The sequence below is a fragment of the Callithrix jacchus genome, chromosome 1 (assembly GCF_049354715.1).
Source record: "Callithrix jacchus isolate 240 chromosome 1, calJac240_pri, whole genome shotgun sequence".
In the NCBI taxonomy this organism is placed as follows: Eukaryota; Metazoa; Chordata; class Mammalia; order Primates; family Cebidae; genus Callithrix; species Callithrix jacchus.
The window spans coordinates 178488656-178510134 of NC_133502.1; the positions used below are offsets into that span (position 1 = coordinate 178488656).

The following is a 21479-nucleotide window of genomic DNA, read 5'->3' on the forward strand; positions in this document are numbered from 1 at the left end:
TGATGTATTTTTCCATGCCCTGTAGTCTTTCAATGTGGTGTGGAGAGTGGGTTAGGGAGGCTTTCGTTGACAGCTTTGAGCGTTCCTCTCCCTCCCTCAAACCTTTATGATTGATGTTTCCTGCTTGTTTCTCATTGTGTTTCCTTCTGGTTCTCACAAACACGCCCTTTCCATAATGGGCATGAAGAACAACTGCATACTTCAGTGAATTTTTTCGTTGCTTTTTTGACTCACTGGGATAATGGACTGCTCTATACTCCCAATTATATTACCATGAGACGTAGCAGAATAACTAAAATTACAAAAAATACTGGCCAGGTGCAGTGGCTCACGTCTGTAATCCCAGCACTTTGGGAGGCCAAGGTGGGAACAGAGCAAGACCCCGACTCTAAAACAAATAAAACTTAGCCGGGTATGGTGGCATGTGCCTGCAAGCCCAGCTCCTCAGAGGCTGAGCCAAGGAGATCAAGGCTGCATGAGCTATAATCATGCCACTGCTCTCCAGCCTGGGTAAGAGAGCAAGACCCTGTTTCTAAAATTTAAAAAAACAAACAACCCCCACAACCCCCACTGTATAAAAATAAAACATTAAACACTGTCAGTTTTTGTGTGTGTGTGTGTTTTTTTTTTTAGATGGAGTCTCACTCAGCCGCCCAGGCTGGAGTGCCGTGGTGTAACCTCTACCTCTCAGGTTTAAAAGATTCTCCAGCCTCAGCCTCCCGAGTAGCTGGGACTACAGGCACGTGCCACCATGTGTGGCTAATTTTTTTGTATTTTTACTAGAGATGAGGTTTCACCACATTGGCCAGGCTGGTCTTAAACTCCCAACCTCAGCTGATCCATCCACCTCGACCTCTCGAAGTGCTGGGATTACTGGTGTGAGCCACCACACCCCGCCAACACTGCCGGTTTTTACAGACACAGTTAAGATAGGCTATGATGAGAAGCAGAAGGTTCAACAGCGAACAGTATTTTTCCTTTGACCGTAACTCATGACACAAACTGCCATTCCCACTGTCTCCCCCAGTGAGAGGACTGTCAGGGCCCTACTCCATTCTACACCGAGGAACACCTTTTCTTCTTTATTCCAACAAAGCGTTTTGACAATGGAAGTTTCATACCTCAAATTTCTGGGTCTCTAGTCGCAGTTTCTCTATATTTTGGCTGACTTCTGCTAATTTGTGATCCAAACTGGCCGGGTCTCCCATCTGAGGATTCTTTAGGTAGACATCTTTCATTTTTGTTATGGCATCTCTGAAAGGAAGAACAAGTAGAATGCTGTAAAGGTTGCTTTTTATTTTTTAGATGGAGTTTTGCACTTGTCACCCAGGCTGGAGTACAGTGGCGCGATCTCTGCTCACCGTAACCTCCACCTCCTGGGTTCAAGCAGTTCTCCTGCCTCAGCCTCCTGAGTAGCTGGGATTACAGGTGTGTGACACCACGCCCAGCTAATTTTTGTATTTTAGTAGAGACAGGGTTTTGCCATGTTGGCCAGGATGGTCTCGAACTCCTGACCTTAGGTGATATACCCATCTTGGCTTCCTAAAGTGCTGGGATTACAGGCATGAGCCACTGCACTAGGCCAGTGTTACTTTTATCAGCCAATATTTTACCACTTTGAAAAGCAAATGAGGGCCCGGTACAGTGGCTCACGCCTGTAATCTCTACACTTTGGGAGGCTGAGGTGGGCAGATCACGAGGTCAAGAGATCAAAACCATCCTCACCAATATGATGAAACCCCATCTCTACTAAAAATACAAAAAATTAGCCGGGCATGGTGGTGTGTGCCTGTAATCCCAGCTACTCAGGAGGCTGAGGCAGAATCACTTGAACTTGGGAGGTGGAGGTTGCAGTGAGCCAAGGTTGTGCCACTGCATTCCAGCCTGGGTGACAGCGAGACTCCATCTCAAAAAAAAAAAAAAGGAGGTATGAATGGAAATGTGGGAAGATTAGAGTATGGGTTATAAGGGACTACTGGGCCAGCTTCCATTCTGGCAATTCTCTGTAAGAATTCTGCTCCCAAGGGCTATAAATACAGAAGCTGAGTTTTAAATTTTAGTTCCTGTCTCTGGATGGTAACTCCTCATTGTCCCCAATAAATGAGGAACATAAATTAATCCTGCCCTTCCCTTTGCCCCCAAACAACAAGAAAAACAAAACCCAAGAATTAAAAAAAAATGTTTATTTATATACTTATTTCGAGATCAGTTTATGAGACTGGGTAATTTTTGTATTTTTAGTAGAGAAGGCTTTTTATCATGTTGCCCAGGCTGGTCTTGAACTCCTGGCCTCAAGCCATCCACAGGTCTCGGCCTCCCAAAGTGTGGGATTATGTATGAGCCACCAAATCTGGCTTCAAAACCCAAGTATTTCCACCATAGTGAAACCCTGTCTCTACCAAAAATACAAAAATTAGCTGGGTGTGGTGGCATTTGCCCATAATTCCAGCTAGTCGGGAGGCTGAGGCAGGAGAATGGCTTGAATCTAGGAGATGGAAGTTGCGGTGAGATTGTGCCACTACACTCCAGCCTGGGCGACAGACCGAGACTCTGTCTCAAAAACAAACTAACAAACAAACAATAAAACAAATATTTCCACACATACATTCTTCTTGCAAACCCAAGCCACGCTGGCATCCTGGGTCTCATGGGCTGCAATATGCCCACCTGACAAGCAGTTAATTGCTCTGGCAATGTTAACACACATCCATTTCAAAGGTTAAGAAATGGAATCCACAGCTAGAATCCACGACAGGTAAGCTACAGAGCCTTAAAGCTACACAGGGTGGGTCCCATGTCCTTACCGAAACCCTGTTTGAAAGCAGCCCACGGCAGTATGGGCTGGCATCCCTAGAGAAGTTCGGGCGTGTTGGGGTTTAAGACCAAAGGGCTCTACTCATTTGGCCCTCATGGCAGGGCACCATTGGTAGGCTTTGAGTCATGAAAGTCTAGAGCAAATGACTGCCAGGGTTAAGAAGCCAACTTTGATGAGTGTTAGCAAAAGAAAATGCAAACCAGGCCATACGATACAATCGGAAGCCAACAGACAAACCAAAAGATACATTCTGAGTCATGGGAAATAGTTTAACAAAGTACACCAGTAACAAGAAGAGAGCTTCCACAAGTCCTCACCACCCTCCATCTTTGAGCCTGAGACCCACTTGGACTCCCAGCTGCTTTATCTTGTTTCTTTCCTCTCTTCCTTCCTGTCTTCCTCATTCCTGCCTGCCTTCTTTTCCACAGCACGCGTCATTATTAGGCTTATTGTTCACTGTCTCCTGCTGTTAGAATGGAAGCTCTTGGAGGAAGCTCCATGAGCTCAAGTTCCATTGTTAACCTGATGTATCCCAAGTGTCAGGACCATCCCCAGCACATAATAGATGCGCAATAAGTATTTGTCAAATAAATATTTAATAAACATTTAAAATTAACGTTTATAAATAATTTTTAAATAAACAGTTGTAAATAATGTTAAATGTCCTTAAAAATGTTTACAGAAACATTTATTTATTTAACAAATAATAAACATTACAAACCAAGTGAAATGGTATCTACCCTTATGATGTCCTTTTTTTTTTTTGAGATGGAGTTTCACTCTTGCTGCAGTTTTATGATCTTGGCTCACTGTGGCCTCCGCTTCAGTGGAGCCCACATGAAGTACCACATGGTAGTACAGGCATGTGCTACCATGCCTAGCTAATTTTGTATTTTTTGTAGAGATGGGGTTTCTCCACGTTGGTCAGGCTGGTCTCAAACTCCTGACCTCAGGTGATCCACCCATCTCAGTCTCCCAAAGTGCTGAGATTACAGGTGTGAGCCACCACGCCTGGTCTCCTTTCTGAAACTCCTCTCTTGACTTTATGGCCCAGACCTCCAGCTGCCTCACTATTTGTCAGCAATACTGCCCCCACAGAGTTGTCTATATCTATTATCTTTTATTTTATTATCCTCTCAGTCTTTCCTAACCAATCTCTCCACAAGTTTATCTACTTTATCTTTTTAAGGAACCAACTTTTAGATCTGTTGAATTATATATTTTATTTTATTTTAGTTTTTTTTTTTTTGAGACGGAGTTTCACTCTTGTTACCCAGGCTGGAGTGCTATGGCACGATCTCGGCTCACCGCAACCTCCGCCTCCTGGGTTCAGGCAATTCTCCTGCCTCAGCCTCCTGAGTAGCTGGGATTACAGGCACGCGCCACCATGCCCAGCTAATTTTTTGCATTTTTAGTAGAGACGGGGTTTCACCAAATTGACCAGGATGGTCTCGATCTCTTGACCTCGTGATCCACCCGCCCCGGCCTCCCAAAGTGCTGGGATTACAGGCGTGAGCCACCGCACCCGGACTTTTTTTTTTTTTTTTTTTGAGACAGGGTCTCACTCTGTCGCCCAGGCTGGAGTGCAGTGGCGTGATCTTGACTCACTGCAACCTCTGCCTCCTGGGCTCAAGCGATTCTCCTGCCTCAGCCTCCCGAGTAGCTGGGACTACAGGCACCTGCTGTCATGCCCAGCTAGTTTTTGTATTTTTAGTAGAGACAGGATTATGCCATGTTGGCCAGGCTGGTCTCGAACTCTTGACCTCAGATGATTCATCTGCCTCAGCCTCCCAAAGTGCTGGGATTATAGGCAGGAGACACCGTGTCCAGCCAAATTGTATATTTTAAAATTTAATTAATTTATGATTTTTAAAAATTATTATTTTTTTTCTTAAGACAGGGTATCGCTCTGTCACCCAGGGTGGAGTGCAGTGGCATGACCTGGCTCACTGCAATCTCAACCTTGTGGGCTCAGGTGATCCTTCCACTTCAGTCTCCCAAGTAGCTGGGACCATAGGTGTGCACCACCATGCCCTGCTAATTTTTCTATTTTTTTGTAGACAGCATTCTGCCACATTGCCCAGGCTGGTCTCAAACTCCTGAGCTCAAGCAACCCACCCACCTCAGCCTCCCAAATTGCTGGGATTACAGGCGTGAGCCACCATGCCCAGCCTCTTCTATTTCCTTTGGGCTTAATTTGCTGTTCTTTTTCTGACTTCTTGAGATAGATCCTAAGTGAGGTTCTAAGTGAGTAAGGCTCACTGGTTTTTACCTCTCTGCTTTTAATATGCATTCAGAGCAACAAATCTCTCTATAGGGATGCTTTAATGACATCCCACAAACTAGATATAGAATGTATGTTAAAGTTCAGTTCTATTTCATATACTTTCTAATATCTACTATGATTTCTTCTTTAGTTTGTGGCTTATTTAAAGGCATATTTCTTAATTTCTTACTATTTCTTATTGGTATCCAGCTTAATTGCAAAGTGATAGATATCACTCTGATATCTATCCTTTGAATGATACATGTCCTTGGATGTTTGTTGAGATTTGCTTTATGAAACCAAGATACACTCAACTTTTGAAAATGTTATGTAGGCTTGAAAAGAATATTGATATGGTTTGGCTGTGTCCCCACCCAAATCTCATGTTGAATTATAGCTCCCATAATCCCCATGTGTCATGGGAGGGACCCAGTGGGAGGTAACTGAATCATGGGGGCAGGTTTTTTCTGTGCTGTTCCTGTGATAGTAAGTCTCACGAGATCTGATGGTTTTATAAAGGGCAGTTTTCCTGCACATGCTCTCTTGCCTGCCACCATGTAAGACGTGCCTTTGCTCCTCCTTTACCTTCTGCCATGATTGTGAGGCCTCCCCAGCCATGTGGAATTAGAAGTCCACGAAACCTCTTTTTCTTTATAAATTACTCAGTCTCGGCTGTCTTTATTAGCAGCATGACAACAGACTAATAAAGTGTATGCCCTGCAGTTGTTAGATGTTTATGTATCAGGTCATTGTTACTAACTATATTATTTAAGTCTTCTATAATAACTTTGAGCACGTTTTTTATTTTTATTTTTTAAATTTTTTTTATTTTTTAATTTTAATTTTAATTTTTTTTTTTTTGAGACTGAGTTTCACTCTTGTTACCCAGGCTGGAGTGCAATGGCACGATCTCGGCTCACCTCAACCTCCGCCTCCTGGGTTCAGGCAATTCTCCTGCCTCAGCCTCCCGACTAGCTGGGATTACAGGCACGCGCCACCATGCCCAGCTAATTTTTTGTATCTTTAGTAGAGACAGGGTTTCACCATGTTGACCAGGATGGTCTTGATCTCTTGACCTTGTGATCCACCCACCTCGGCCTCCCAAAGTGCTGGGATTACAGGCTTGAGCCACCGCGCCCGGCCTATTTTTTATTTTTTAAAGATGGGATCTCACCATGACGGTCAGGCTGGTCTTGAACTCCCGACTTCAGGTGATCCTCCCGCCTTGGCCTCCAAAGTGTTTGGATTACAGGCGTGAGCCACCACGCCCGGCCCAAGCACGTGTTTTTTTTTTTCTTCTTTTTCTTCAGCCCCAAATCCAGCCTTGTTACACTGGTTTCATTCATTTTGACTGGCACTTGCATGGTATAGCTTCTCTTCCATTTCTTTACTTTCATATTTCTAGATCTTATGAGTTAGATGTGTCTTTGTAGATACCATACATTGCTTTATGTGTTGAGTTTATTTTTTTTTTTTTGGTCCAGTCTGAGAATCTCTATCTTTTAATTGAAACACATAGTTTGTTTACCTTTAACATACTGATTTTTTTTTTTTTTTTGGTCTTTTTGTTTTTTTCCTTTTTGTGGAGAACGGGGTCTTGCTATATTGCCCAGGCAGGTCTCAAACTCCTGGGCTCAAGCTATTCTCCTGCCTCTGCCTCCCTAAGAGCTAGGATTACAGGTTTGAGCCACAGTGCCTGGCCATATTGATCCATTTTGTTTCCCAGATACTTATGTGGCAGGCACTGTTTCAAGCATATTATGCACATTGCCATATCAGCAGTAGTCAAGTGCAGAGCCAGATCTGACCCCAGGGGATCTGGAGTGCTTGCTATTTAATATCTTTCATCCTACTTTGTGCTTTTATCTTGGAGACAAGGTCTTGCTCCATTGCCCAGGCTGGAATGCAGTGGCGTTCTTCTTGAGATAGAGCCTTAGCTCTTGATGCTAGTAGTGAGGGTGTGTGTGTGTGTGTGTGTGTGTGTTGTTTGATTTGCTTTTCCTACAGCTGTTTTAATGAATGCACCTTCCCTTCACAGAAGCCCTCCTCCTCTGTTGCATATCTCTGCTTTATGGCAAATGGGTTTTGATTCTTTTTTTTTCCCTTTTTCTTTTTTCCCATGAGTCATAGGGAATGAGGGTTTTGATTCTTAAGCAAATAGCCCACTGCAGCCTCCACCTCCCAGGCTAAAGCACTCCTCCCCACCTCAGCCTCCCAAGTAGCTGGGACTACAGGTACACCCCATCACGCCCAGCTACTTTTGTTTATTTTTGTAGAGATAGGGTCTCACTATGTTGCCCAGGCTGGCCCCTCTCTCTCTCTCTTTTGAGACAGGGTCTCATTCTGCTGCCCAGGCTGGAATGCAGTGACATGATCATGGCTCATGCTCATGGCAGCAAGGAGCTCCTAAGCTCAGGTGATCCTCCCACTTCAGCCTCCTAAATAGCTGGGACTACAGGTGCACACCATCATGCCTGGCTAGTCTTTTTCTTTTTTTAGGGGTTTTGCTATGTTGCCTGGGCTGGTCTTCAACTCCCGGGCTCCCAAGTGATCCTCCTGCCTCGGCCTCCCAAAGTGCTGGGATTACAGGCGTGAGCCACCACGCCCAGCTTGAACTTGAATTTTATTTTTAAATTTAAATTTTAATTATTTTTTATTTTTACTTTTTTGAGACAGAGTCTTGCCTATTGTGCAGGCTGGAGTGCTGTGGTGCAATCTGGGCTCATTGCAAACTCTGCCTCCCAGGTTCAAGTGATCCTCCTGCCTCAGCCTCCCAAGTAACTGGGATTACAGGCATGTGCCACCACATGGCTAGTTTTATATTTTAAGTAGAGATGAGATTTCGTCATGTTGACTAGGCTGGTCTCGAACTCCTGACCTAAAGTGATCCACCCACCTCAGCCTACCAAATTACAGGTTTGAGCCACTGTGCCTGGCCTTGAATTTCTTAATAAGTCATAATGATGCACTATACCTTTGATCCATCTCCTTTTGAATTTCTTTATTTAACTCATCGACTTTCTGCTGCAGCTTTTTCCTTCTTTGTTCAGGTGGGAGGTTGCTGAAATCCTCTGGTGTCGCGCCCTGCAGACACAAATATAAATAAGAAGCCAGAAAGCCCCAGGTACTCCTTGAAAGAAGGCCATAAGCAAAGCCTGCAGCCACGGGCAGTGCCGACACCTGCATGTGGCTTCATAAAATACATTAAGCTCTTTCCCACTACACCCAGCTGAGAGGCAAAAGTCAATGCATGCAAACTGCAAAAGTCCCCAAAACCATTCCCAGTTCCATGGATGCTGGCCAGAATGCCCCAGAAAAAGCAGTGAGCCACGCTACAGGAAAGAGAGGGAAGAACATATAGACTTCTGACTCCAGGGAGAATCCATGAAAAACACATTTTGAGACAGAGTCTTCTTCCTTTTCCTACCAAGTACTACCATCAATGTCAGTGGCAACACTGAAGTGTTAGTGAAAATTATATTTCCTAAATATAAAGCCCATCTACCACTGCATGTCTAGCTGCTGCCTTTCACATAGGCTGAGGCCAAAAGTCTCTTCACACAGGCTAAGGCCAAAAGTCTCCATCCCTGTAAAGCAACAGATGGGACATCACATTCCTCAGAGAATGTGGGTGAAAAAGGACATTAAAAAAAAAATCTCAGGCTGGGCTCGGTGGCTCAGGCCTGTAATCCCAGCACTTTGGGAGGCCGAGGCGGGTGGATCACGAGGTCAAGAGATCGAGACCATCCTGGCCAACATGTTGAAACCCCATCTCTATTAAAATACAAAAAATTAGCTGGGCATGGTGGCAAGGGAATTGCTTGAACCAAGAAGGCGGAGGTCGCAGTGAGCAGAGATCGTGCCACTGCACTCCTCCAGCCTGGGCAACAAGAGCAGAACTCCGTCTTAAAAAAAAAAAACTCTCTCTCTTGTCCAAACCCCATGCACACTTCACTCTGCTGCCTCTAAAAGTCTAGTTACTTTTTTTTTTTCCTTGAGATGGAGTCTCACTCTGTTGCCCAGGCTGGAGTGCAGTGGCACGATCTCAGCTCATTGCAACCTCCGCCACACAGGTTCAAGCGATTCTCCTGCCTCAGCTTCCTGCGTAGCTGGGACTACTGGTGTGCGCCACCATGCCTGGCTAATTTTCCATGGTCTCAAAGTCTTGGAGGTGATCCACTCAACTCAACCTCCTAAAGTGCCAGGATTACAGGCATGAGCCCCCACACCCAGCCTAGCGACTTCTAGGCACCTTTCGGAAGCATCAGAGAATTCAGAGAGAATGCCCTCCCTGGACTCAAAATCAATTCTCCACAGTGTACGAAACTGATCTCTGCAGTTTTTAATGTGTCAGAAGAACTGTATTTTGGTATATTGATTCCCTTTTCAAAAGCAACTGCTCTCTTGACTCTGTGCCTGTGCTTGTAGGAGAAAGTGTCAACAGTTTCAGGCTTTCCCATATGCTTACTTGTTAGAAAGCTATGGTACATTGTGGCATCAAGTGCTTTTACTTAAGTGAGGCTATGTTCCTAAAGAGAGAAATTTCCGGCTGGGCGCGGTGGCTCACGCCTGTAATCCCAGCACTTTGGGAGGCAGAGGCAGGTGGATCACGAGGTCAAGAGATCGAGACCATCCTTGTCAACATGGTGAAACCCTGTCTCTACTAAAAATACAAAAATTAGCTGGGCATGGTAGCACATGCCTGTAGTCCTAGCTACTCGGGAGGCTAAGGCAGGACAATGCAAGACTCTGTCTCAAAAAGGGGGGAGAGAGAGAGAGAGAGAGAGAGAGAGAGAGAGAGAGAGAGAGAGAGAGAGAGAGAGAGAGACAGAATTTCTTCAAATAACCAGGGGATAAGCCAGGGCATTTAGAAAAGAGATTTTACTTTAAACCCTCAATTCTTTTAAAACAAGGGCAAGACTGACTTGGGGCAGGACAGAATGAAGGGACCCAGTTAATGTAATTCCAGAAGCAAGTTGCATTTGCCAAGTAGCTTACATGGCAGCTTGTGACTGAGTTCCTAGGCTGATTATGATAAATTGCCAGGGGGATGTGCTAGGAAGCGTGTGATTCAGCAAATAGTTGACCACAAAGGCCACGCAAAGAACTTTCAGCTACTGTTCTCAAACACACCCGTCAGACACACTGACTCTAATGTGTGCCTGTGTGTGTGCACATGCGTATGTGTGTGTATGTGTCTGTGTTGGAGATAAGAGTTGAGTGAAACCAGAATGGAAGTTACTATTCCTAATACCAAACTGAAGAAGTTGAATTTGACTCTAAATCTAAGATGAAGCAAAACTAACCTTTAATATAAAAATGAAGACTTGCTGTCTTTTCCATATACTATGGCACTACAATATTTATTTGAAAATTGAAAACTAGATTATTGGCTTTTCAATTTGTTTAATTCAATCATTGAGCTCAAAAGACTTTGTGCTTATGATGAATTTACTTAAGGCAGATCAGCACTGTGACAGCATCACACACACACGCTCATGCACACACACACACACACACACACACACACACACGAGTTTTCACTCACGGTTCCTGGCTCATAACTCCCATACGGTGGGTTTTTGTTTGTTTGTTTTTTTGAGACAGAGTTTCACTCTTGTTGCCCAGACTGGAGTGCAGTGGTGTGATCTCAGCTCATTGCAACCTCCGCTTCCTGGGTTCAAGAGATTCTCTTGCCTTGGCCTCCCAAGTAGCTGGGATTACAGGTGCCTGCCACCATACCTGGCTAATTTTTGTATTTTTAGTAGAGATGGGGTTTCACAATGTTGACCAGGCTGATCTTGAACTGCTGACCTCAGGTGATCCTCCTGCCTCGGCCTCCCAAAGTGCTGGAATTACAGGTATGAGCCACTGCGCCTGGCCTCTTGCTACAGTCTTGTGTTAAAACATCAGAGCACTTTCGGCCTCAGAAAGCAGAATCTCTCTCTCATCTCCCCATGCCCTTCTCTTACCTGCTAAAGGTAGCATTCTGATTGTGGCTATATGACTCTCATTCAAGAGGATCCTGCCCCATACCCTGGAGGAAGGAATGCTGCACAGGGAGGCCAAAAAGAATCTGGACAGACAGGCCCTGCTGGGTGTCCCCACCCAGTCAACTAGGATTCCATCAGGCCCTTTCTGTCCAATCTCATTCCAGCATGGCTGTCCATGCGTCAATCATGCTTATCTGATGAAGTCTCATAAAAGGCCCAAGAGGACAGGGTTTGGGAGTTTCTGGATAGCTGAACACACAGAGGTTCCTAGAGAGGGGCTGCCCAGGGAGGGATGGAGGCTCTGTGCCCCCTCCCCCATATCTCACCCTAAGCATCTCTTCCTCTGTATGTTTTGTAATATCCTTTGTAATAAGCTGGTAATTGTGTTTCCCTGAGTTTTGTCAGCTGCTCCTGCAAATTAACTGAACCCAAAGATGGGGTCACGGGAACCCCAATTTGAAGCCAGTCCATCAGAAGTTCTGGAGGCCAGCTGAGCGCCATGGCTCACACCTGTAGTCTCAGCACTTTGGGAGGCTGAGGCGGGTGGATCACCTGAGGTCAGGAGTTCGAGACCATCCTGACCAACATGGTGAAACCCCGTCTCTACTAAATATACAAAATTAGCCGGGCAAGGTGGCGCGTGCCTATAATCTCAGCTACTCAGGAGGCTGAGGCAGGTGAATCACTTCAACCCAGGAGTCGGAGGTTGCAGTGAGCCAAGATCGCATCATTGCACTCCAGCCTGGGAGACAGAGAGAGACTCTGTCTCCCCAAAAAAAAAAAAAAAAAAATCAAACCCTTGCTTGTCAACAGCTTCCCCCTGACCCCCAAACAGCCCAAGCCCCATGTAATATTACTTCTTTAGATTTTTTGTTTTGTGTTATTTTATAGTTTTTTTTGAGGCAGGGTTTCATTCCATCACCCAAGGCTGGAGCAGCTTTGACCTCCGGGGCTCAATCAATACTTCTGCCTCAGCCTCCTGTGTAGCTGGGACCACAGGCACATATTACCATGCCCAGAAAATTTTAGTATTTTTTTGTAGAGTCAGGTTTCACCATGTTGCCCAGGCTGGTCTAGAACTCCTGGGCTTATATGATCTGCCTGCCCCAGCCTCCCAAAGTGTAGAGATTACAGGTGTGAGCCACGCACCTGATCCCACACCTTTTTTCATTTTTTTCTGTTTGAGACATGGTCTTGCTGTGTCACCCAGGCTGGAGTGCAGTAGTGCAATCATAGCTCGCTGCAACCTTGAACTCTGGGGTCAAGCCATCCTCCTGCCTCAGCTCATCATCCTGCCTCAGCCTCCCAAGGCCCTGGGATTACAGGCAGGAGCCACTGCGCCCAGCAGCACTGCACTTCTTTGCCGGCTTCAAAGTAATGGCAGAAAGCAACAGTTCAATACCAACTTGGTAAAATAATTTGTTTTTCAAACAGAAAGACGGCCTGAAAATATTACCTTTTGCTGCTAGCACCCAGAAAAACAATGAATAAAGGGTAAGAACAAAACGCTGGCAGCTGAGAAGGCCTCCTCGTGAATAGATCCAATTCCTCCCAAGCTCATACTGCTCAAGAACCTGTAATTCATTTAAGAATCTCGATCTCTTTCCTTCATGTAGAGACTTTAAAGACTCTTCTCAGGATTTTATTTCACAGTCTAAGAAATGTTTAACTTAATAAAATATTATTTTTCTTTAGGGTTGGGCCCATTACCAAATACCAAGTCATGTTGAAAAAATTATGTATATACATACATATGTATACATACACACATGTAAATATTTACATATTTTAAAATCACCATAAAATGCCATCCTAGGTTATCAATAGCATGCTTATACTGCTGATCTTATTCCCAGCTGAACTGTCACAGTTGATCACTGTCCCATTATTTTAGGATATTCTTAGCTGTGGAATTTGAGAAGACTATGAAACTATCATAGATATTTGAAGCACAGTTATAGGTTATGTTAGTTATTTTTAATAAATGTAATGATTAGTTTGCTTGTTTACTAGGCATATACAATTAAGTACAAACGACACAAAACACTGAGTAAATAATTCTAAAAAGGCTTAGGAGGCTCTTTTCACTGTCCATGAAATCCTTCTGTGGCCTCTTGAATCAGCTATGCACAAGGCACCAACATATCTATGTCGCGCCAGAAAGATTCCAGAGTTTTCCATTCCCATGGGTGGCCTCAAACCTGGGCAGCAGCTGCCGGCTGGGATCATTCCTACATGGCTCTTTCAGGCTCCCAGATTTTTTTCATCTACTTCTGTGGTTCTCAAATAGGAACATTCTTCAACTATTAAATTTACTTTTAATCAAAATGATCCAACACCCCCAAGATTTAATATTTATGTTTTTTGTTTTTTGGAGATGAAGTCTCTCACTCTGTCACTCAGGCTGGAGTGCAGTGGCATGATCCTGGCTCACCGCAACCTCTGCCTCCCAGGTTCAAGCAATTCTCTTCCCTCAGCCTCCTGAGTAGCTGGGATTACAGGCACACGTCACCACGCCTGGCTAATTATTTGTACTTTCATAGACACTGGGTTTCACCATGTTGCCCAGGCTGGTCTTGAACTCCTGAGCTCAGGCAATCCACCCACGTTGGCCTCCTAAAGTGCTAGGATTACAGGCGTGAGCCACCGCGCCCGGCCTTTACGTTCATATTCATAGATACTTTATTCACATTTGTCCTCCTCTTAAGGCCCCAGTAATAAAGAACACCAAGTCATGATTCAAGTCATGAGGTAAGTGTTAATGTTCTTAGCATCTTGAAAAGATTAAGATCACCTCTATTAGATTCTGGACCTTTGTATCCAAGAAGTCTAATAAGGAAACACCAACAGAAGCACACGTAAGAGAAACACAAACCAAGTTAACTTTGAAGATATGTTGTGCATGGCATAGCATTCACAAAACACACGCCGAAAACCTGATTAGACTCAGGACATGCATGGAATAATTGTGCTTACCAGCTTGAGAGAAAGCTTCATGGAAAAATTGGAGAGGTATGGGAAAGAGAGAGAGAGAGAGAAAGAGAGAGAGAAAGAGAAAAAAAACAACAACGCATCAGAAGAAGAGGAACTTGGTCAGTTCCACCATATTAAAATAACACACACGTCCACCCGCTGATCTATAAAAATGACTTGTAGCAGATCTGTGCAAAAGTTCACAAGAAGGGCTGCTCCCTAATGAACTCTTCTCAGGCTCCATATTGGCAGAGCAAAGATCAGATAGAAAAGGAGGGGTTCTGTTACAGGTCCGTATCAGCCCCTCAGCCTATATGTAAACTAAATAAGCTTGTAGTCGGTGACACACGACTATGAAAGAAAACATATAACCACACAACCTTTTGTTCTCCGAATTTCCCATGGGAAGTTTTACACAGACTAAAAGAAGTCTGAACACCAATTACTTCCATGATAAGCAAGTCATATTTTTATCTTAAGGAACTGTAATAAATATAAACATTGGCCAGGCACGGTAACTCACCCCTGTAATCCCAGCACTTTGGGAGGCCAAAGGTGGGCAGATTACTTGAAGCCAGGAGTTCGATACCAGCCTGGCCAACGTGGTGAAGCCCTGTCCGTCTCAACTAAAAATACAAAAAAAAAAAAAAAAAAATTAGCCAGGTGTGGTGGCAGGAGCCTGTAATCCCAGCTACTCGGGAGGCTGAGGCAGGAGGATCGCTTAAATCCAGGAGGCGGAGGCTGCAGTGAGTCAAGATCATGCCATTGCAATCTAGCCTGGGCAACAAGGGCAAAACTCTGTCTCAAAAATAAATAAATAAATTGGCATGAAGGCAAAGCCTGAAATTGGTGAATTGCTAACAAAGGACTGACCAGCAGGTGCTCTAAAAAACTACCTGCAGGACCCGAAATGCCTCTCGCAGCCAGGCTAGAGGACAACATTCCCTCCCACACGAGCACTGTGTGCTACCCTTGCTCAGTGGATGGTGTCTGCTGAGGCTTTCTATGAAACTCTGAGCCCCATCCATAGGCGCTGGGTATTTGGAGAATTATTCACTGTGACTGCTCTTTTTAAAGTATTTACTTACTCATCAATTTACAGATTTTTGGTTTTGTTTTCGGAGACAGGGCAGATTGTACAGTGGCACAATGTCAACTCACTGAAGCCTTAACCTCTAGGGCTCAAGTGATCCTTACACCTCAGCCTCCCGAGTATAGCTGGGACTACAGGTGAGTGCCACCACACTCGATTTCAAGTTTTGTAGTTTTTGGTAGAGATGGGGGTTTCACCATGTTGCCCAGGCTGATATCAAACTCCTGAGCTCAAATGACCCACCCACCCCAGCCTCCCAAAGCGCTGCATTTACAGGTGTGAACTGCCACACACAGCCTAAAAAACTAATTCTTAATTTAAGATTGTTTCAAAGTTCACACTTCTTTGTAAATAAAAAATAACCTTTTAAAGAAATTGTCCCTATATAGGTACATGGGATTTTAAAGGAAAGAAACAGAAAGGCAAGCCTTTGTCGGGGGAAAATGGTACATTATACAGTCACATTCCTGACTGCCTGACGTGGGCTGTCTACAAGTATTTCAGCCCGCCTGTGAACTTGAGCACAGATCTACTTAACACAACTGGAATTCATTGTATGCACAGACAAGACTTACAGTGCACAGCAGAAAACTCCAAATATCTTTCCTACAAGGCACACTATCATATACAGATATTTTCTTACACATTATTGTCTAAACATTGCTAATTCAAAGAACTAACATTTCAACTAGGTATACTATTCGCTCTCTACTTGGCTACTTTCATTACGCAAAGTTATATATTCTTTCTTAAGCATTCCACAAACAGAGTTCTCACCTCAAAATATTGTATAGGAAGATTATAACACTTCATAGTAAAAACAAGTCATCAGGATTGAACATAAATCCCCATCGAATAGGAAATACCAAATTCTCAGACAAATCTGATTTTATTTGTGACGGATAATCTATTAATACAAGAAGTGCCATCACAGTACACGGAATTTCTTTTTAATCATCATATATTGGTTTTCAGTCTTAAGCTGTAAGCCAGCCAATTAGAATTTCTCTTAAAATTAGAAAGCAACATCATTGGCTAAAATAATAATTATGAAGATTCCATTAAGTGCATTGCTAGACACCTGAAGAATTAAAAAGCTGTCAGTTTCAGGCGACAGTTAAAGAGCCGTGGGAGCCACAAGCGTCAATAACACATGGGGAACACAGAGCTGGCAAGCCCATGTGTTATTGGACAGTCACAGTACTAACCTCAAGTACAAAGAAAGGGGACAGCGAAAATAAATGTATAGATACATAGAGAGAAGAAAACTCATTTTACTGTGCTAGGAAATCGCTCACGTGTCATCAATTTGTTTGTTTGTTCTCCAAGCGTTAGGGCATAACTCCCTTAGGGATCTGTTTGTTACAAACATGGATGTGGGACTGAGCTACACTGCCATCTGTAAGAGCATCACTCTCCCGTGACCACATTGCAGCTGTGTTTTATGCGTGAAATTCTGCGGTGAAGTCATACCAGTGACATCTCAGACGTCAGTCACAGTCCCAGAACCAGAATGAAAAGAGAAAAACAGGCCGGGTGCGGTGGCTCACGCCTGTAACCCCAGCACTTTGGGAGGCCGAGGCAGGCGGTTCACCTGAGGTCAGGAGTTCGAGACCAGCCTGACCAACATAGAGAAACCCCCGTCTCTACTGAAAATATAAAAAATTAGGCCAGGCGAGGTGGCTTACACCTACAATCCCAGCACTTTGGGAGGCCGAGGTGGGTGGATCACAAGGTCAAGAGATCGAGACCATCCTGGTCAACACGGTGAAACCCCGTCTCTACTAAAAACACAAAAAAATTAGCTGGGCGTGGTGGCACACGCCTGTAGATCCAGCTACTCGGGAGGCTGAGGCAGGAGAATCAATCGCTTGAACCCGGGAGGTGGAGGTTGTGGTGAGCCGAGATCACGCCATTGCACTCCAGCCTGGGCAACAAGAGCGAAACTCCGTCTCAAAAAAAAAAAAAGAGAAAAGAGAAACAAACAAACAAACAAAACATCAGGCTCAGCTCACCACTGTTATTAGAAAGTTTGCTTCCTTTATTGATGCAAGTTTTTCAGATAAAGTTGCCTATGGATGAATTTATACAATTAGCCTTTTTTTTTCCCCTCTCAATTAAGAATTTCATTTCGTAGTGTGGAAGCATAACAGAGTGCCTCTGGGTCCCCAGTCTTGGTGCTGTGAATGGGGTTAGTGGCTGTGCCGTGACTGTATGACCTGGCCGTCACAGGTAACTTACAACATAGTCCCTAGCCTCAAAGGCATACGTGGGTTTCCCTATTGTCCTCTTCATGAGTTCTTTGTGAAAACAGAAAGACTGAGTCTGCCAATAACCAGCAAGAGAACAAGATAAAATAAATAAAATTAAAGTAACCATAAGACTTTAACATATGACAAACAATTGGTAAGGATTTTCAAAATCTTTAGGTCAACAGTGATGATATTTTTCCATACGATTAATTCTAAAATATGAAAAATGTGTCGCCGTATTTTACATATAGAAGTCTCTTGCACAGGCCAGAAAATGAAATCTTAGTTTAAGCAATAAAATCGCCCTTTGTAGACGGCAAACGGAGAACATACTATCTAGTTTCATTTTCCTTCAACTTACATAAAAATGAAACAGTGGTTAATGCTCTGGTGGCACCTTTAAAGATATTCAGTGAAACAAAATTTCCTTATAAATATCAACAGCTTACAACAAATCACATTTTATCCTGTTTAATTATTTAGAAACAAAATCAGTTATGCTGAGATACGTCTGCATGGGATTTATACCCAATGATAGAAACAAATTATTGACATCTGAATCTGAAAGCTGCAAAACATGAGAAATTAAAAGACATAATAAAATCACAGACTTTTTATTCTCTAATTAAATTATTGTTGGCATAAGTGTTAACTTAAAAAGTAGAATGAATGTGAAGGTGGGAGGGGCTGTATCATTTTGGTCACAGAACCTGTCAACCATGCTAGGTTGCTCACGACGGTCCATGCTGAGACTGCTTAAAAATGAAATCTATTTCTCCAAACTTCGGATTTTTTTTTTGAGCTTGCACTTCTTCTTTTTTTGCACTGCAGCTTCCCAGAGGAAGGAACATTAATTCTGACCCTAAGAACAGACTGACCAAAAGTAAAAGAAGCAAAAATATTTCTCTACTTCTTTACTATGGCTTCTAGTAGATATACGCATGTGGTTTAACCTCAGGAAAATAAACTCACCATTTGGGGAAAAAAAAAATTTTTTTTTGAGATGGAGTTTTGCTCTTGTCGCCCACGCTGGAGTACAATGGCACAATCTTGGCTCACTGCAACCTCCACCTCCCAGGTTCAAGCGATTCTCCTGCCTCAGCCTCCCCAGTAGCTGGGGGTATAGGCATGCACCACCACGCCTGGCTAATTTTATATTTTTAGTAGAGACGGGGTTTTTACATGTTAGTCAGGCTGGTCTCGAACTCCCAACCTCAGGTGATCTGCCCGCCTCGGCCTCCCAACGTGCTGGGATTACGGGCATGACCATCGTGCCCAGCGGGAAGTATTTTTTAACAAAGATTTGCTGAGCACAGATTTGAGGAGTAAGAAATACAATTCATATTGCTGATTACGGTAAAACAGAGATTTTCCTTTAAATCATCAAAAGAACCAGTTTCTCATTTCATTAAATGTTACATTTTTTTTTTCTAACCATCCTTTTCTTACATTTATCAATGACTGAATTCTTTGTTTTTTTTCTAAACATTTAGCAAATGCCATGAACCACAAATTCACAAACCATTTTCAGCCAACTGCACATTTCAGACTGTGTAATGTTAAGTGAAAATAGAATCGACACATAAACAAATGGTAAACAATCAATGAATATTCATCATGAGAGTTCAAAAAATAGAGATAATATATAAATATAACACATGAATGCTTGGTAAAATGGCAGAGATGGGTTAACTGACAGTTCAGACAAAACTTTCAGTCTAGCAAAAACACCTCGTCATGGAAATTCTTGGATTAACAATGAGTGGAGTTCTAAAACGCCAGCATCATTGAGCCAAGAAGCTGCAGATTCTTCAAGTCCTAATAATACAGCTTAGCTTAATTCATCATCGACTTTTTTTTTTTTTTGAGATGAAGTCTCACTCTGTCGTCCAGGCTGGAGTGCAGTGGTGCGATCTCGGCTCACTGCAACCTCCGCCTTCTGATTTCCAGCAATTCTCCTGCCTCGGCCTCTCAAATAACTGGGATTACAGGTGGTGCCTGCCACCATGCCTGGCATATTTTTGTATTTTTGGTAGAGACAAGATTTCACCATGTTGGCCAGGCTGATCTCGACCTCCTGACCTCATGATCCTTCTGCCTTGGCCTTTCAAAGTTCTGGGATTACGGGTGTCAGCCACTGCACCCAGCCCCATCATCACTTTTGAAGCTGTACTCTGCCTTCCATCAATGTCTTTTTTCATATCTTTCAGAAATTACATTTCTAATTCTTAACCTGATATGCTAGATAGCATTAAAGCAAGATAATTCTACCAACTATAAATCTGAGATTCTCATATTAAAGGCACTCTGCATATAAGGAAATATTTTCCCCCTATTTTAAAAAACGAACAACCTTATTATCGACTATGTATTTACATTTTTTTTTTTTTTTTGGAGAAAGGGTCTCACTCTGTTGCCCAGGCTGGAGTGCCGTGGTGTGATCTCGGCTTACTGCAACCTCTTCCTCCTGGGTTCCAGCAATCCTCCCATCTCAGACTCCCAAGTAGCTAGGACTACAGGCACATGCCACCACGCCTGGCTATTTTTTTGTATTTTTAATGGGGGACAGGGTCTAGCCATGTTGCCCAGGCTGGTCTTGAACTCCTGAGCTCAAGCAATCCACCCACCCTGGCCTCCCAAAGTGCTGGGACTACAGGCATGAGCCACTGCTCCAGGCCTCTTTTTTACACAGAGTAGTTTTTGTAGAAATATGATTGTCAGGTTAACAATGACTACTGTTATTCTTTTACTGGTAACCACCTATTGATTCCAAGTCCAAGAAGGGCATCTCTCCCCTCTAGTTAATCAGTTGTAGTTTAGAATCTTTTCCCGTGCCAATGTGTCAGCTGACACTCAAGAAAAGCTGGCATCCAACTCTGGCTTTGGGGTACTACCAGGCACTATTTGGAAAGAAGTAACCCAACTGTCAGTTGACTGGGATTTTTTTTTTTTTTTTTTTTAAGGTAAAAAAGATATGTGAATGCTGCAGGGATTACAGGCGTGGGCCACTGTGCCTGGTCTAAATATCTGTTTACTCATTATATTCATCATAAAAGATATTTTGGGAAGGCTCAGACTAGACTGACCATTTAGAATGATGTGGGAATCAACATGTTACTTTACGCCAATCTTTCTCTATAAACCAAACCGGTATGTACATTAGATGGCTGCCTCAATTCTATTAACTCTGTGACTTAAGCACATCAATCTCAATTAGGATGGCGAACTTGAATCTTAATAACATCCACTTACGAGTCAACATAGTAGTTGCTCCCTGAAGCTGGACGTCACAGAATTGCAGACTCTGTAACCAGACTCCCTGGATCTAAATCCCAGCTCTGCATCTTCCTCACTTCGCCTTTGTATGCCTCAATTTCCTTAGCGGTAAAATAAGGAAATACGAGCACTATCTAGGCTTCATAGAGTGGATGGAAAAAAGTCAATGAGCGCACGGCACAGAGCTTTGCACACAGTAAGCGCTCAGTAGGTGTCAGCTGCTTTTATTACTGTATCCTTTAAAGAGAAATCCTGCATTAGGCCTCTTCCAATCAACAGACATTTTATGAACTCCTTATAATCTCACTAAAATTGCGAATGAAACCACTGTGACTTATGACTCTTCTCCTTTGAACCCTGAGGCATAGCTCAGGGAAGTATCTTCATTACATTCACATTGCTTCAGTAATTATTAAGGCAATATTTTTTGACTTACACAGTCACTTCCAATTCCTTATCTCATAGGTTGCTAGTTTGTTTATTTATTTATTTATTTATTTATTTAGAGATGGGATCTGACTATGTTGTCCCGGCTGGTCTCAAACTCCTGAGCTCAAGTGATGATCCTCCCACCTCAGCCTCCTAAAGGGCCAGGACTACAGGCACGAGACACTGTGCTTGTCCTATTTATTTTCATATACATATTTTAAGAGATGGGGTCTCACTATGTTGTCCAAGCTGGTCTTGAACTCCTGAGCTCAAGTGATCCTCCTGCCTCGGCATCTCAAACTGCTAGATTGCAGGTATGAGCCATCATGTCCGGGCTCAGGTCACCCGTTTTAGAAATGAAATCTTAAGTTTCCTTTTTTGG

The 21479-nt window shown here is 43.5% G+C and overlaps 1 protein-coding gene across 29 annotated transcripts in view; it reads right to left on the minus strand.

The window, feature by feature from the left end:
• Positions 1-21479, minus strand: part of FNBP1 (formin binding protein 1) — a 160292-nt gene that overhangs the window by 13395 nt on the left and 125418 nt on the right. For 12 of the 29 annotated variants that reach the window (XM_009004097.5, XM_078329475.1, XM_035260309.3 and 9 more), the window contains 2 exons: positions 8056-8165; positions 1122-1254 (listed from right to left, as the gene is read on the minus strand). In XM_009004097.5, the coding sequence (XP_009002345.2) occupies positions 1122-1254; positions 8056-8165 (243 nt within the window). Of the gene's footprint in view, positions 1-1121; positions 1255-8055; positions 8166-14050; positions 14066-17381; positions 17466-21479 lie in introns of all 29 variants that reach the window. The other 17 variants (XM_078329460.1, XM_035260290.3, XM_078329391.1 and 14 more) reach the window with 2 other exon arrangements.